This window comes from Mixophyes fleayi, chromosome 10 (genome assembly GCF_038048845.1).
Source record: "Mixophyes fleayi isolate aMixFle1 chromosome 10, aMixFle1.hap1, whole genome shotgun sequence".
In the NCBI taxonomy this organism is placed as follows: Eukaryota; Metazoa; Chordata; class Amphibia; order Anura; family Limnodynastidae; genus Mixophyes; species Mixophyes fleayi.
This window is the reverse complement of record NC_134411.1, coordinates 80,349,897-80,367,542: the sequence shown is the minus strand read 5'-3', so window position 1 is coordinate 80,367,542 and position 17,646 is coordinate 80,349,897. Positions and strand designations below refer to the sequence as shown.

Below are 17,646 nucleotides of genomic sequence, written 5' to 3'. Positions count from 1 at the left end.
ACAAGCTCATCCAATGGGAGGCGAGGGGGCGGGGCCACACGCTGCCGCCGGACGGCATAGAAACATGACGCTCAGGAGGTATGAAGAAGGCGCCTGGAGATGACGTCAGCAGAAGGCGACACGGGCTCGGAGCGCGATTGGTCTGTTTGAAGGACGGGCTCTTGGCGCCATGGCTCCGACGCCCGGGAGTGCCCACAAGAGGCAGCGGCAGAGGTGGGTACAATGTGCCGCGGCGGGTGATATATGGTGCTACCTGGTGAACAGCCCGTACTGGCCGGGGGGAGCTACTGATTTTCCCGCTTATTTTCTACCTGCATTATGTCATTACCAGAGGTATCCTGGTCACTGCCAGAGACTGGCAAGAAATGATGGGACTTGTGGTCCCACAACCCATAGGGCAGCCAGTCAGACCGAGGCTGGCAGGGCCTCCTGGGTATTGTAGTTCAGCAGCAGCTGTCAGGTGACTGGCTCCAGGTGTCACGTGTCCCCACAGTGATGCCTGGAGCATAAATAGAGATACAGTATATGCCTTGGTTGAAGAGGCTGCTGTTAAGTAAGAGGCACAAAGTACTGTTTCCAACTTGTACTGTAAATGTATGTTATGTATTGTTCCTAAATAGTGGAAGCACTACATGTAATTGGACATGGTCAGCATGGTGGCTCCGTGGTTAGCACTTCTGCCTCACAACACTCCGGTCATGAGTTTGATTCCTGTTCATGGCCTTATCAGTGAGGTGTTTGTATGTCATACTTACCTACTCTCGGAAACTTGTTTCCTGGAGAGGGGCGTGATGAGGGGGCGGGGCACTACATGACATTTCAGCCCCACCGCCGCAACGGAAATTACTTTTTTTGCGGGGGTTCTCAGTGAATCGCGCCATTTTAACAAGGGAATTCTGGGATGCGGGAGAAATGCCAACTCTCGCGGGAGACTGACCTGAATTTCGGGAGTCTCCCGGACTTTCCGGGAAAGTTGGAAAATATGTTGTATTGTCTCCCCATGTTTGCGTGGGGTTTCTCCGGGTTCTCTGGTTTCCTCCCACACTCCAAAAACAAACTGGTAGGTTAATTGGTTGCTATTAAGTTGACCTTAGTCTCAGTTTGGGTGTGTCTATATTAGGGAATTTAGACTAAGCTCCAATGGGGCAGGGACTGATGTGAGTGAGTTCTCTGTACAGCGCTGTTGAATTAGTGGTGCTATATAAATAGATGTTTATGTAGCATATTTAAGATCTTCATCTAGAGATGGGTCTCGCCCTGATTTTCCCACATAGTTTCCATTTCCAATAAACTGTGCTGAGTTCATTGACTTTAAGGCTTAATACACACTCCTTCATCTGAAGTAGAAGCATAGTGATCACTTATGTCTGTTCAGAGTGCAATGCACCCTGGAAAGTCACACGTAACAGGGGAATGAACATTCCATGCATTATTTGTTTACACTATTTGCCCTGAATCCCTTGTAAAGCTTTTGTATATGTTCCTGGTACCTGACAGATGTCACAATTGGGCGCTTGCAAATGTTTGCTGCTGTGTAATTTGTTATTAGAGTATTTTTAAGCTTGCGTCTTCTGTTCAGACCCTCCTCTATTGCAGTGTGGTAGGTTGAGAGGTTGTGATTTACAAACTAAAAAGTACTTGCTGCACGGTAGTATGCTCTCCCCATCACACATTTAAATTTATAAAGCTAACTATTTATTGACTGTGAATTATGAAGAAGTATATACTGTAACATAACAAGCTTTTTATTAATGCTGTCAGTTTTGCCCATTAATGATCAGAACAGTGTCCTCTGCCACTTAATTTATAAGGTTTGCTACTACACCACACCTGGCTCTTCAAACTATTGTTACTGTGCAATATGTGATCTACTGAAATCTGTATCAGTAACAACACAGTGTTTTCTTGTATCTCATCTCCCCAGCATTTCTGTTATGGATGAATGTGTTGCTGAATTTATTAAGAGAATGGTTCTGAGGATGTCTCTTGCCGAATCAATGGACATTCTGAAGGCATGGGGGTTTTTGAGAGAAAGAGACCTCGACTCGCTGATTATGCGGACGTCAAAGGAAAATCTAGCGATGCAAGTGGTTCAACTCTGCGAGGTACAAAAAAATACATCCCATGGCCAATTGATCAAGTTTACTTGTCAAAGGTTTCATTCTCAGGATAGACATGTGCTTACCTGTAGATTGTTTGTTTTAATTTATTTACTGTTGTATTTTTCAACTTTATCAGCTGTAAGTCTGCACTAAGTATCTGCTACTCAGAGAAATAATATTTTCTGACAGTAGCATAATGGTACAGGGTGGTAATTATATATTATATGAAGAAATTTCTCATTATGTGGGTATTCCGGAGGCAGAAGGGCCTTGTAGAATACATTTTATTTATTTATTGGATTAGAGATCATGTTAACAGATGTACACGTCTCTGATGCCTTGCAAATCCCTGGCACTCCGCACACTCAGTCTCTTGTGTCATTTCTATGCATGAGACGGGTCGTATGGCAGAGAAAAAAAAGCAAAGTGCGCAGGACCTGATGCTATAGAACAGGCCTGGCTAACCGGTGGTACTACAAGTCCCAGCATACCCTGCCATCTCTCTGCTGGTAGAGTATTCTGGGACATTTAGTTTCAGAACATCTGGAGAGCCAACTGGTTGACCAGGCCTGCTATAGAAGTCTGTAGCTTTGCTAAGGACACTGGTGGTGATGTCTCTTTATTGCAGTGCTAAGTTCATTCTACGTAAGCCGGCGCTTATTGCTGAATTGTCTGTGATAAATAAGGATCTAGCGGAAAAGGGCTTATGCTGTTACATAGCACACTGTCGCTATAGTCAAGACGTGAGTTGTGGTTATGCAAGGGACAATGTATGCAAATAATGTACTAATTGCACCATATAACATGTTTTGGAACTTGTATTATATTCCATAATGTTGCAATGCCTCCCGTGAGTCTTTAGGTGGCGTCATTTTATTTGCGATGCATGGCTATTATTTAACCCCTGCACATATGAAAACAATATTTTGCTACTACATTACGCGCAGTCAGTCTATCTCGAAATTATATATTGTCATTGTGCATTTATGACGTGTTATTTCTTTATTTGGATTTTTTTTCCAGAAAAGAAAGGCTACAATAAGTCATGCAGCTGCTCTAGACATTATATGTAAGTTGAAGCATTTATTTGAAGTTAATTGTGATTTAGGAGTTGCTTTTTCCAGCATTTTTAATGAGTGATCAGCTTTCTAGTAATTAAGCTGCCCAAGTTGTTTACTTACCGACTAATCAATAGTCATGAGTGCAGCCTATCCATTCATTGGGAACCAGTCACCTTATTAAACGGAGTGTACTATGCCTCCGTGATATCGCTAGTTTCTTTACATTACTTACGTAATGATGTAACCTTACTAGTATTTAGTGACTCGTGGCGCTGCTTTACCAAAATCCACAACACCACTGTATGTTGAACATGGGTTACCGTAAAAATGAATCTGTAAACGGGTTAAACCGTAAAGCTGCACTAACATGGGCAGGCTGAAAATGGCGCTATTAAAGCAGCAATGGGCGGATCCAGCTCCTGTATAACGTAAATGAATGTGGGACCAGGCATTTCCGCTTTAAAACCGGTGGTTTTTAAGCCTGGCCATTAGTTGTGACGTGATTTCTCAGTGTCCATATTTCGGAAAGTCACTGTTGAGGTCTGCAGGTGATTTGAAGTGCCGGATATACTGGCAGTCTATTATACGGCCAGTGGATATTTTCATCTGGTCGCACTTAGTCATCCTCATTTTTTTCCGTTGTAATGTGTATCAAAATTATAACTGCCGTAAATTCATACCACATCCATCATCCTATACTAGTTAAATGTATTATATTGTAGTTTGATTATATAATAAACTACCACACACTTTTTCTCTTCCACAGATAATCATTCTAATACAAAAAAGAAATCATGGGAGGTTTATCAGATGTCCACGTCATCAGGTAATTAATGTGCATCATGTAGGTCCCAGCAGTTCTCCGCCATACACTGGAGACCGTAATGTACGCAATGTATACATATGGCAAGATCATCCACATAATATTTCATTGCTTTGCAGATTCTGAAATGATTCTTGTTGATGTGTCAGAAATGAAAGTGCAGTTCGAAAAGACTATTCGCGCAGTTACGAAAAATGTAAGTTATACATCGGCTTTAGTTTTATGGAAATACTCTTACATTTTACGGTAAAAACACATTTGGGAGTAGTTGATATTTTAAACATGTGAGTTTAAACATTGATCGGGGAAAAATTAAAAATCGACCCATCCTTGCAAACCGTAACTGGCAAAAGTTTATATGTCTGTCATGCCTTGTGGTCTTTCAAGGAAGGCCTTTTTTAATTATTATTAAATATTGTTTTTTTGGAATGAATGCTTGCTTAATAAAAAAAACCCTCTTTGCCTTTAGGTGACCATCCACTTCAAAGATTTTGGGGACGCGCTGTGGATCCGAATTGCTTGGGGGAGAAATTACATGAAGCCCAATGAGTACAAGCCTACCTTCGTGGTGTATCACTCCCAGACACCATACGCCTTTATCACAAACCTTACAAAGGCCTACCGGCCTCTCTTGTGTCAGGTACCTCCAATACCAGATTCCTATATTAAGGCAGGACTTAAAATGTAGCTTCCACCAAGATCTTAAAACTGGGGTACTTCTAAAAACTGCTGAATGGGAACAATGATGTTCTACACAATTCATGCACATTGTGGTTGCTATGGGCTACAGAACACTTTTCTCATGTGCCAGTTATGATAAATATTCCCTATAAGTAATGAGAACCTTTTGGTAAACTGGTGGTATTTTGTAAATTATTTATACCCTGCTTGCTTTAGGAATGGAATTCTCCTCTATGTTCTGTAACTGGTTAAGTTCCTCTTCCCTTACTGTAAAACCTCTTGCTTTAAAAGAATTGGCCTATGGGGTGAAGTAGATTAATCATCTCCTGAATACTAGTAAATAATCATGTTACTCAATCTATGTATTTATATTGGTAACTAAAATGTTTCATTTTGTGTTTTTTTTATTTATTTGACAGCAGTCAATGTATTGCTGTTGTATGTATTCACTTCTGCCTGCAGCCCTCTGGCTTTCCAGCTTTTGGGCACCATAATAGGACCGGCTGCCTGACACCCCCTTCATCTCGGGGAGATGAGTTTCTCTGATCACTTCATCCCTAGGACCTTGCTCTAGTGGGTGGCATATTTGGGGCTCAGACCTTTTCTGCTTAAGAGTGCTTCAGGGTAACACATTTTTCATCCCTTTTTTCTTCTTTGGATATGTCCAACTGTCTTGCCCTAAAACATTGTTAACCTTTACATCTGTCCAAGATACAAGTCCACAGTACCTTAAGTACTGCCCCATCTGTTCTTGTGCTGCACCACAGGCCGGGGCAGCACCTTTTGTTGTGATGGGGGCTTTGAGTAGGGACCCTACTCGGGCTTCTGAATGACTTTGTCTATTCTTGGTTTTGCTTTGCCCAGAGAAAGTGTTCAATCAAACGATGCCCTCCTGTCCATCTGAGGTGGTTTCCTGGTTTCATCTCTTACAGGAATTGGTGGTGCCAGCCTTGTGTTCCCATCCTCAAGACACTAAGGAGGTGGTACCTCACTCCAAGGAGTGCCTTTCCAGGATTCAGGAGTTATAGAGCTCTGTTGGTTCTCTTTGTTGGCCACGAGAAAGGGTTTATTTCCCGCTGGTTCCAGATCACCACCAGGTGGCGGAGGTACTCTTGACCCGGACTGTTGACAAGGGTGCTTGGTCCCGCTTGGCAGTCAAGTATGGGGCTTTGCCAGATTAGATCCAGGCATCTGTCACTTCATAGGCATTACTCCCTTCACGTTGATGGGTTGTCCCAAAACTAATCTCATCTGTGACCACTACTATAGATTGAGAAATGTCAATTATTTTTCTATTTGCCATTAAAGCCTTTTCTCTGATGTAGGGGAACAGAGACCAGCCCACTGAGGAATGTTCGGGTCTCTGTCCTCTGTAGCCAATCCTTTCTTTACTTTTGTCTCCTTTCTTGGCTGTTGGTTAACTGGGGAGCAGCAGGGAATTATAAAGAAGTCTGGTTTGTTTTATCGAGCACCATGTCACCCAGATGGTGGAATATAACCCATCACCTCTGTTATCTTGCAGCAAAAAAACCTTTATGTTGGTCAAAGGAAATATTTTAATATGAGAAGAATGGGGGGAGTTTGTGTGCTATATATAACGTTTTCTGAAACGTTGTTTAGATAAATAGCGCCCAAGTGTTACTTCATGTTCGAGTAACTGGGTCTTTGCTGTTAACCTAAAAGAAACTTCAGTGAATCTCACAGCCCTCCATGGAATTTGTTTATCCTTTCCGTATGCTTTAAGAAAACCCGTGTTTCTCTCCTAGGCCCTTTTATGTGCTGCAGGATACAGTCAGATTCAGGAGATGGAACTGAGAAGTCGGTGTTTGGAATCCCTAAAAGACATCGTATTCAAGCGGTTTAATCAGGTGAGCAACCTCCTGTATTCTTGCCATATGTTCCTTGCACTGTAAACAACATGACCATTCTAAGACATAGTTTACGTCCTTGATGGATGTTTCACCTTACTGATCATTAATCAGTAATATCTGTACTTTAATATGGAGCAATATTGTTTTATCGTCGGTGCAATTGAAAATTACACAAATACATTTACTAAGGTATAAAATGTCTTTATGTCCACTAATTGTAGCTGTATAGTGATGATAGGAGATTGTATGTAAATAATAAAAAAAAAATGTTTAAGGGTTGTGCCATATTTTAGGTTTTGGGTAATTTTTTTAGTTTTTTGGGTTTTTTCCCCCCCTACCAGATACAGAGGTCTAATATTAAAGTTAAAGAAGTCAGACCTAAAAACTACAATGTGTATTTTTAGCTGCTGTAAGCGATGATAAATAAAATACTTCAGATCTTGCTTCTGCCTGCTGGACATTTGTGTACACGAGATGCACAGTGAATTAGTGAATTTTCATTCCTTTACTCATCAAAGCAATAGTGGGGGTTGTGTTTTTTGGGGATACCAGCAAACTTTTTTTTTTTTTAACCTGGGCTGTCGTTATAGAAGTATAGGAATAAGGCAATAATGCTCTAGCGACAGCTTAGAAATGGCTTATTAATTATATTTATGTTTTGAATTTTTGGTCTTTGCCAAACACCTATATTTTCCACCAATAAAAGTTATGGAGGAGGTGTGTACCGGATAGAATCTATGCGTGTACAATCATTAATTTTGGCAATTCTTAAGGCAACACCCGCTCTAATGGTGTGCTGCAGTTTCTAATAGTTATTGTTTTGCAATGAAGACAAAGCTCTAGTTGTATATGCCGCAAAAAGTTAAGTATTCGATTGGCATCTTTCATTTGTCAATGGGGATGCATGATTAATCAGGTCGTACAATAACTACATCTAACCTGTATGTAGTGATCATTTGACCACTAATGGTGTATGGTGTACCGCTCATTCCTAATGCCTAGATCTTTCAAATTCTACCATACAACCTTGTGACCGAATCGGACAGAGATTCAGGCTACCCAAACACTTTGTAACCTGCTCTTTCAATCTGATTGTTTCTTGAAATGTTAAAGAATCAACTTATATGGTTCACAGTAGATCCAGTTGTATTATTTTTAAATGATGATCCAATCAATTTCCAGTGTATAATTTTCATCCGAAAATTTTTGGTTTTGAAATTGTGCATTTGATTTGTAACCTCTGTCCTGCACATGCACAGCCAATATTTTCCTGCTCTGTTAGGTCTGAATTGTAAAGTGTGAAGTCATCTGCCTTATGATCTGACTGAAAAGGAGCAACTTGTGCCAGCGTGCCTAAATTGCTTATTAGTGTAACTGTGTGGAAATGCAGTCGTTGGAAACACAAACTATAGGTGTTAACTAATTGCTACATGATGTTAACACAAGGGGGTGCTAGAGGACCAGTGATGTGAATCACATTGGTCCATAGCTAACTGTGAGGGAAGAAAGAACTGAAAGTCACTGGGGCCCTCAATAAGTAGATTAAATGAATGCATTCAAATGAATTTCTTTCAATTACATTTTTTTTATTTAAATATAATGTAATCAAAACTGTAAAAATAGGTGCTGCTATGACTGGACTGGCCTTTTAAGCCATACACTCATAATGCCAGTGTAAAGCAAATAAGGTAATAAAACTATGTTGACGTGGTAATTAACCATTTAAGGTGAGAGGTTTTTTTTAACAATCGGACACAGCTGAAAGTAACCGGAGAGCTACCTGGATAAAACTGGAGCCCATCATGTGAATAACTCCGTACTGTATGGATGCATATGTGTGGTAAGGAGCTGAATTTAGTGGCCTGCCCATCTCAAAGATGGCTGCTGTTAGGAAATGTGTATTTGCAGGAAGAACACAGTCCCCCAGGGTACCAAAAGCAAATAACTTTGTGACACACAGCGTTGGCTCTGATGAGCACTGAATGACGCCGAAAACGAAAGCAACGTGTTTTGTAAAAGTTGCAGAAGAGCCCATGCATTACACAAAAAAAATGTTTCTCTTTGGTGATATTGTCCTATGCACATCTATTAGCCATTGGGCCTCATTTAGAGTTGTTTGTTTTTTTTAGTTGCATAAGATTACATTTCCCCAGTTAGATACCCACATACTTTTCATAATATATAATGCCCCATTTGCTGCCTGGGATATGCGCACATCCTTAGGTTGGAAGAAAATGACAATTGGGCAGTTGCTATTACCATTTGGAGGGCTACAATTGTCTTGCTGCGTGACGTTTTTGGTCTCAGAATGCATAAGTGATAAAACAGGATTGGGTACGTATATAAAAATATTTTTTGGGTGAGAAGTCCACAATTTCAATGTTTTTTAAATTCTCAAAATGAGGCATTAACAGAAAATCATAGAGAAAAAGCAATTCCATTGTTTGTCTTTTGGGGGGTGGGGGGGGGTGGATTTGTATTTACAACAAGTTATGACTACTTTGAGAGCTTTCATTATTACTCCTAGGCTGCAAAAGTTGAAATTGCAAAATTAATTTGTCATAAGTGATGCACGAAAAAATAGCTGAGATATAGCTTGTCAGTTATCCTTGTCCAGTTCCATATCTCCCCGACTGATCCCATTTGTCTCCATTCCCTTGATGATGGACTGATGAAACAGGGTTACACACTTGGAACATGTCTTCAGTAAATGCTAGAGGTCCAACATCCCTAAAACGTGTTCTCAGACACGACATCTGTTTAGGAAATCTCACAAGGACATTCCTTACAGGCAGGAATCATAAGGGTAGTTACCCAAATTTGACCACTTTTACTCTACCGCATATTGCATTTCTTTCTCTGATAGTATAATTGGGGGTGTTGGCTAAACCTGTTCCATTTCACTTAACTTCAGATTCTTAGTTCAGGTTTCTCATTGTTAAAGACCATGGGCTTGATTTCACTAAGGATCTTAACTTGAGAAACTTCTTATTTCAGTCTCCTGGACAAAACCATGTTACAATGCAAGGGGTGCAAACTAGTATTCTGTTTTGCACATAAGTTAAATACTGACTGTTTTTTCATGTAGCACACAAATATCAACTTTAAATTTCAGTGCACAAATAAGCTATCAAGTATTTGTGTGCTACATGAAAAAACAGTCAGTATTTAACTTATGTGCAAAACAGAATACTAATTTCCACCCCTTGCATTGTAACATGGTTTTGTCCAGGAGACTGAAATAAGAAGTTTCTCAAGTTAAGATCCTTAATGAAATCAAGCCCCATATTACTAATACAACTCTTACCCATGTCACCATATAGCTGACAAACACAGATCTGACCTCCTGGCCCTTTAAACTACTTTAATGATTTAGAATGTTCTCAGGTAGGAGTCCTCCTCCTTGGAGGAGACTGCATCTTTGTCCCGAAACCACCACTAGATGCCTTTTTTGAGAGGACCCCATCACGTTGATGGATTTTAGACAAGCTCCTTTTGGCCTCCAATGAAGTAAAGTATGGGTTGGCATGGAACAAAGGTGCTGCAATATTTCCACTACATAACCATCTGGGGTAGACTTTAGAACAGAGCTGGCTCTCCACTGTGTCCCCCTATTATCTCGCACCTTCACCACGCTGCCTTAACTCCCTGGTTTGGACTGCCTGAAATGGACAGTGATTGGGAAACAGAGTGTTGCACATTTAACAGATAAAGGATAACTCTAGAACTTTGGTGAACTTCAGGGTCATTTAAACCTCCTCCCTCCTGTTTATTTTGGCAATACATCTGTCACTTTCTTCAGTTACAACTTCAGAAACCACAATCACACGAGATACTTGAAATGTATAATATGCTACAATCCCCCAAACACTGCTCCAGCATTCTTTATGGTAAAATAGAATGAAAATAAAAAATGTATATTCAAACTTGACACCTGTTGGTACAAATGCCCAACACAACTGAAACACATGCACACTGGTTCTTCTTCCCTTTGTTGGAGATGTCCGTGAAGTTAGATTACTTTTACACATTTGTTGGGTATGCCCCAAACTCTACAAGTTCTGACCCTCTTTGGGTGCTTTTCAGCCCTTCTGCTTTACCTTTTTATTTCGACCCTAATGGCTTCACAGTGACTTGTTAGGACACAATCTTGTATTCCCTTATGTTTTCAACCTCAAGCGAACCCACACAGTTGCTCTCTCATTATTGCCACTCCTTTATTCTTCCCCCTAAAGAAGATCTTAATTTGCAGTGCTTGCTAATATTATTTGTCCCTTTAAATTTATTTGAATTAAAAATGTTTTCCTGCCTCTGACAATATTTGTTGCCCTGTACTGTTTAGATTGTTGTTTGTTTGTTTTTTTCTCTGCTTTTTTGTTCTTCTTGCATTTGTACTTGTTTGTTACCAATCTACAATAAAATAGGATCTTTATGCTTCTGATCAATCCTTTTCTCTTTGGCACTTTAAATAAATTCAAACTTCTTAAGCTCTTCCCTCCTCTGTGTCCGCATCCTGCATGGAACTCTGTTTATCTGACCAAGCCCCAAAGGGCAGAACCAGAGAAACACAAAAAATCAAGAGGGAAACAACCCCCTCAGAATAAAAATTAATCTCTTAACTAAAGAATTAGAGCATACAATGGGTGACTTGCCAAAACAGCTGGTCAGCCGAAGCTCGGTGCCACACCACCAATGAAGTGGTCACTGCTATAGTAGATTGTACTTTCAAATTGTATGGAACAAGTTTCCCTGTCCCAAAGTATACGCGCTGAATCACAGAAGTAATCTTCTGGCTACTGTCTGTCTGTTTAGACGCAGGCCAACCGCCTTTGTGGGCATCCTGAAGGACCAAAAGATTACCCATCTCTCTAGAGTCCTCTTGACGTGGCTCTTCAATGCCTTTAACAGCAACCAATGAATGAAGAGAGACCTCTTCTTCCATAGACTGATGAAAAGCCTCTATGACAATCTCCTGATTTAAACTCAATTTAGAAACCACCTTAAGTTGAAAAGACCGTTTCTTCGGAGAACAGACCATCCTTTTTTAAAACTTGATAAGAAGATTAGCAACACAGAGTCCCCTATTCCGATACCCTGCGGCCCGTAAAAAAATAATCTTCCAGTTGAAAAACTGCACATCCTGAGTCCTTTGAAGGTACAGATTTATACTTTGTCAGCTATCTAAACCATTCTGTAAAAACAGGTGTAAACGGCCAAACTGAGAAGAAGTTGGGAGCATCCAATTCTCACACCAATAAATGTCATCCAGACCCTATTATGATTCCTAGCTAAGACAGTTTTTCGAGATGAGAGCAGAGAAACATTTTTTTTTCTTTCTTACGGGTCATAGTTTCAACTGGCACAACAAAACTGTCACTCAACAGGTCCGGTCTTAGAGGAAGACTCCATGGTGGACCCACCAACATCTTAAGACTGTCTGTGTACCACAACCGACTTGGCCACCTCCCTTAATTCAAGATCCTTGATCAGAAGCTTGTCTTCAGCAGCAGACTAGCGAAACTGGCAGTGAAGAGCAACAGGACACCATGGTCTTCAGGGTCAGAATGGACCGAAAGACATAACACCTGAGTGTTGCAAAGCCTGACACTTTTCCTGGTACACTGGAAAACCAGTATTCGAAAAATACCTGGGTGGGTCTCCGAGGAGGTCGATAAACCATCGATCCCTGTAGAGAGCTTGTCCGGGCTCCCACCACAGCAGCTGCTGGATGAGCTGGCTGTCCATCATGCAGACATACTGTCTGAAGGCTTGGCTTCTAGTTTTTTTACGGCCCAGGCCTATTTTCCTCTTTGCTGTCCCACCCCAGCTCTAGATTACTTCCCTGCGTGTGACAACCTCAGGAAGGGAGGAAGCAGGAGCTGTGCCGTGTGTCTTTGGTGTTCTTCAGTCAGTATACTGAAGCTCAGCAAGGAGGTGGTGCAATTCTGCCCAGGAGTTGCACATTCCCCAAGGGACCAGCAGCGCCAATTACTGCCTTGGATGAGTTGCCCCTTTTCAGCTAACTGGTGCCTAGTGCAGAGCTAATAGAAAAGTCCTAATAGAGGCTCTCTGTCCCCCAAAAAAGATTATAGAGAAACAGAGATTTGAGGGAAAAATACCAAAAAACTATATGCAGTATGTTCCATAAAATGGTTATAATGTTCATGAAAATGCAAGTTATACATTCACTAGGTACCGGAGACATTACTGCAGGTTTTAATGACCAGTATTCATGAGCTTATGGTTTCTAGTGAATGGATAAGTTTTATTCTCATTAAAATTGCTTCACTGCACAATGACTTCTACTGTGTATAGATGGCATGATCCCTGAGTAACAACAGTTTATCTGGAAAAGAGGATCCAATGAGTCATTTACATTGACCACAAAGGTTGGGAAATCCTTTTAAGACGAGCTAGTCAGCACCAGCAGGTCACTTAGCGACGTCAGCCCATCGTACAACAATGCTGACTGTTTCTGTGCAAACCGCTGTTGCAGGGTGACTCCATGCCAGTTGCCGGGAAATGTTTTGAGTCCTAGCCACTTGGAAACCAGTATTTATCCAGCCCTGCGTTATTCATACATTTGAGCAGGGCTGCATTATTTTGAATGAAATTCTGTTCAACATGAAAAAACGTGCACCAAGTGTGATTACACACTGACAACTCAGAGCTCAGAAACGATTACAATAGGCATTCGCCCCCCCATTGTACTGTGCCTAAAATCACACAATAAACGACTGTTGGGTCCCATATCGCATTAGTGTTTACGCTCCCATGATCATGTTTTATCGTACCAAAGCACATGGTATCATTTGATTTTATAAACAATAAAAGTCACTATGAACGATATCGGGCAAATTTTGCAGTGTGTGTGAACTCGCGACCAGCAGTGTCCATAGATCTCTATGTAGTGTGCAGAGTCGCCATCTTTTCAGCCGGTGGTAAAGACAGATGAAGAGCACAGACCTGAAAGTAAATCGTGTAGGTGTGTACACACATCTGTATGCTCATCTGGACTTTGTCATTGGTAAAATAATTACAGGAATCACAGCTGCAGTCATTTTCTGTACCCAGATTAAGGCCTACACCCCCTTGAAAGAGTAACTTTTCATGTGCCTAATATATTGGTCTTTACCGTTGTATTCTTAAACATTTAAATCAACCTTGTTTTACTGTCTGATATCTCTACATATTTTTAGATGTTTGTTCTGAAACCAGTTTTGGTTTTTTCTTTTTCAGGCCTGATTCTAAACCTCTTCAGCAGGTGGGAAAAGTCAACAGGAAATCCCCATCTTGTAGCACTGTATCATGAACAGCTCTTTGATCAGGTAAAGATCAGCGAACGGATTTCTTTCCCACCTGCTGCTAAACTTTTAGAATCTCTTCTGAATAAAACACAATGGATGTATTTTTCCCTAAATGTATAATGATTTTTCATACAGAAACCCACTAGAATGCAAATTAGCAGATTGTGGAGAGGTTTAAGGCTTAACAAATAGGCCCCACTGTCTGTTGCATTAATAAAAGATAAACTAGGATGGAGTAACAGCCACCATGTAATTGCGGGGAGAGAGATAAGAGTATGAGAGCTAAGCTTTAAAAGTATTGGTGTCCAGTTGTAACCTGATTTCAGTTAATTCGTTTAAATATGTATCACATTGATTTTAAATGTATTTTTTTAATTTTTTTTTTACAGCCTTTCCAGTCATATCAGCCAAGATCACTCCAAGAAAGAAAAGTTACTCCAGCCATAGGTACGTTTTGCTACAATATTCGTTAAGCTGCATCATTTCAGTGCAATGCTAGCCAGATGCCCAGGCCAAGTGACCCAACCTCATGGGGCTACATATCTGTCGGAAAATAGCTGCACACTAGCAGAAGGTCACTTGCTGGCCGGAATTACAGCGCACATGTCATTGGGCCACACATGAGTTTCCCGTTTTGATGGCTCTGCATGGATTTCCAGCTTCATGACTCATGCGCACAAACACTTGGGTTTAGGTTTAGTGACCAGTTATGGGATCTCATGTTATTTGGAAGGGGGGTGGAATGGTCACATTCAAATCTGAAATAACAAAGCGGGCAAAGAAGAGGCAGACACAACCTCGCACAGGCAACTATTCTGAACATGATTTATTTTGAGTATCTGCTTCCTAAAACATTTCAGTACTCTGTTATGTCTCATGCTCCTGCAACCGGCATAAGCTCAGGCCCCTACTATCTGTATTATTTCCTTATGTGTTCTTTTAAGAAATGTAATGGGAAATTTCTGTTTTGTTTTGTGTTGATGATCCTTCAATGTTATACAATATTATTTCCAATGTTGTGTATGTTTTATCTAGTTTTATACTTTTTTTATTATTATTATTATTATTATTATTATTATTATTATTATTACCAGTGGACCCAAGGATAACGTGTGAAAATATTAAGGAGATTGAGCGAATACATCATCTGACACGTGAAACATTCGGAGATGGGTCACTGCCTAAGATAGAATACGCATCATATAAGGTATAAACGTCACACCAAAGTGCCTTATGTGCAGGACAAATAAACCTAACATTCAAATAGATGCAGTCTGAAAAGCCTATTGTAACAGTCAAAAATACATATTTGTCAGGAATTAAAGGAAAACTATCAGAAAATTGAAAATAAAACAAGCCAATTTTTAACTAATGTGGTCAATGTTTAATATCACAAATATGGAATGTGGCGAATTTTAGGGTGTTGAAAAGTTTGATCATCTTTACACATATCTAAAATGTTACTTTTACTGTCTGTTACAGCTGTGTTACAACTTACATTGGCTCTGAATGATCACATAACATCGCTGTCACAGGAACCTCTTCTCAAACCAACTAGTGTAAACACTGGCACATAAGCCGTATCGGTGTACGGTACTACAAGTAGATATGTTCTATAGCATAGCACTGACCGTAGTGGCGCTGCATCCATTTATATCTCCTGAACAGAGTACTTTAACCCTAGATCTTTCCCACACCTCTTCATTGGTGCAATTGCTGATTCTAAGGGGTAAATGTATCAAGCTGAGAGTTTTCTGGCAGGTTTGAAAAACCAATCAGATTCTAGTTATCATTTATTTAATGCATTCTACAAAATGACAGCTAGAATCTGATTGGTTGCTATAGCCAACATCTCCACTTTTCAAACCCGCCGGAAAAACTCTCAGCTTGATACATTTACCCCTAGATGTGGGAAACACAATCTGAAGCATTCATCAAGTGTATGAAAAGAATCTTCATTAGATCAGAGAAACTAATGATCTCCCATCTCTATTGTTGAACAGCTGGAAACATCATTCAAAGGGGAAAATGGTCTCGCCGATGGAATTGAACCCTTCCGATGTCTCATCAAGTTCTCCAGCCCTCACCTACTCGACTCTATCAGGTCCCTGGCACCAGCTGGTGAGTTTACCACATACACCCATCAATCCAACCTGTTGAGATTCCTGCTCCAAAGATAAAGATTTTGTCGGCGGTATCGTAGATACTCCACTTGCTGAACTAATCCTGTTTCTCGTCGAGTTTAAAAACGTATGACCTGTTTTGCAATATATATTTATATATCGTTTTCTATTCACAGGTATTGCAGAAGCTCCTGTTTCTAGCCTGTTGTCCTGTATACCGCACAGAGCCAGGAATGTTTTTAAAATCTCCGAAAAGAAACCCACGCACAGCCAAGCCGCCAACTAGAGACTTCATAATGAAAGGTCCACATAATTGTAACTTGGGCCACTTAACGTGTGCAGGTTCAGCCATGTGTCTTCTTCAAGCTATGCTGCGCCTTCTAAACTTAGAAGAAGCATCACTTGCACGGACCACGACCAGTGCAGAACGAGAGCTGGAAAAGCAGGAATATCTGGCTTGTGCATTGTCTAGGATGGTCTTTTCTTTTTTTTTTCCTTTTTTTTTACTTTTTTAAATATCAAAAGATTACTGCACAGAAACAGGAGCATGGATTGATGGTGTTATGTAGATTTTGGAACACATTCTGTAATTTTCATGAGGGCTAACCTCGCTACACTTGTATCACTATCGTTTTATTATATATATCTATTCTGGGATTAAATGAATTGTTTTTCCAGTAATTAATACAGTACGTATATACAAGTCTATTAATGTTTTTGTTTTTTTTGTTTTTTAAAGGGGGCTTATATTGGTGTGACTGCTCGCCAAGCCATGGAAATTCATGTAAATAGTTTGCTAAGAACGTTGTTGGGAACACTGAGATATGATTGATTTGTGCTGTCTGTGAACCATTTTCCTGGTAGAGCATAGTACATATTTATGAATTGTAGGTGAGGTTTTTAATCGGGAACCAAAGCACTAACAATGGCGAATGCTTTATTAAAATGGTTCTGCCCAATTCGCAGCATAGTGGCAAAACAATAAATTTGTGTTTTTGGTTTTGTTTTATTGGGGAGGGGTTTCAATGAAATTGCAACTTTATTTTAAATGCTATAAAATTGTGTAGATGTTTATTTTGATGATAGTATAGAGTGTAAATCTTTAAAGGGAAGTTAGCACCTAAATGATTTGCAGATGTCCATTTTTCTACACAGCTATGGGAGTTTTAGCCAAAGTCTCTTTCAGGTTGTCCTTCAAATAAATAAAGCTTCTGTGTTTTGAAATTGGCATTTTTTTTTCCCTGCACATTCACATCTTGTGTATAATTAATACATTTATTTTTGTATTTTTTTTTTTTATTTAGTGGCTCCAATTGTCCAAATTTTCCATGGCCATATAAAGACACGAAGGGCTGTTGGCCGAGTACTTTAATATAGAGCACAGATCTCTGCAATAATTTTATATTATAAATGCTATGTTATTCATGATCAGATACAAGTGTTCCTAATGTATACTGAATATACGGCATCGGAGCTCAATATTGTTATGTTTATAATGTACAGGAGGATTGTATACATGTATTGACATGACTTGTTTTACTATAATTTGGTGTATATAGTTTTCTATGGCATAGTCCCCTTAACAATTGTTTTTGGTGTCTTTGGTATGCTTTGTGATCTTTACAAGTGGTACTTTATACTTGTTATATTATAAAATAGACCGTGCTAATTTGATTAC

General features: G+C 40.0%; 1 protein-coding gene across 2 annotated transcripts; it reads left to right on the top strand.

The window, feature by feature from the left end:
• The first annotated feature begins 59 nt into the window (after positions 1-59).
• On the top strand, positions 60-17,188 carry CENPN (centromere protein N). 2 transcript variants are annotated; one of them, XM_075188983.1, is made up of 11 exons: positions 60-213; positions 1,925-2,105; positions 3,126-3,171; positions 3,930-3,989; positions 4,106-4,182; positions 4,456-4,626; positions 6,434-6,535; positions 14,235-14,292; positions 14,940-15,052; positions 15,849-15,966; positions 16,145-17,188. In XM_075188983.1, the coding sequence occupies exons 1-11, from the start codon at positions 170-172 to the stop codon at positions 16,252-16,254; spliced, it is 1,080 nt and encodes a 359-aa protein (XP_075045084.1). In that variant the 5' UTR covers positions 60-169; the 3' UTR covers positions 16,255-17,188. The 2 variants fall into 2 exon arrangements, with proteins under 2 accessions (XP_075045084.1, XP_075045085.1); XM_075188984.1 differs by lacking the exon at positions 60-213 and adding an exon at positions 294-553.
• Positions 17,189-17,646: the final 458 nt, after the last annotated feature.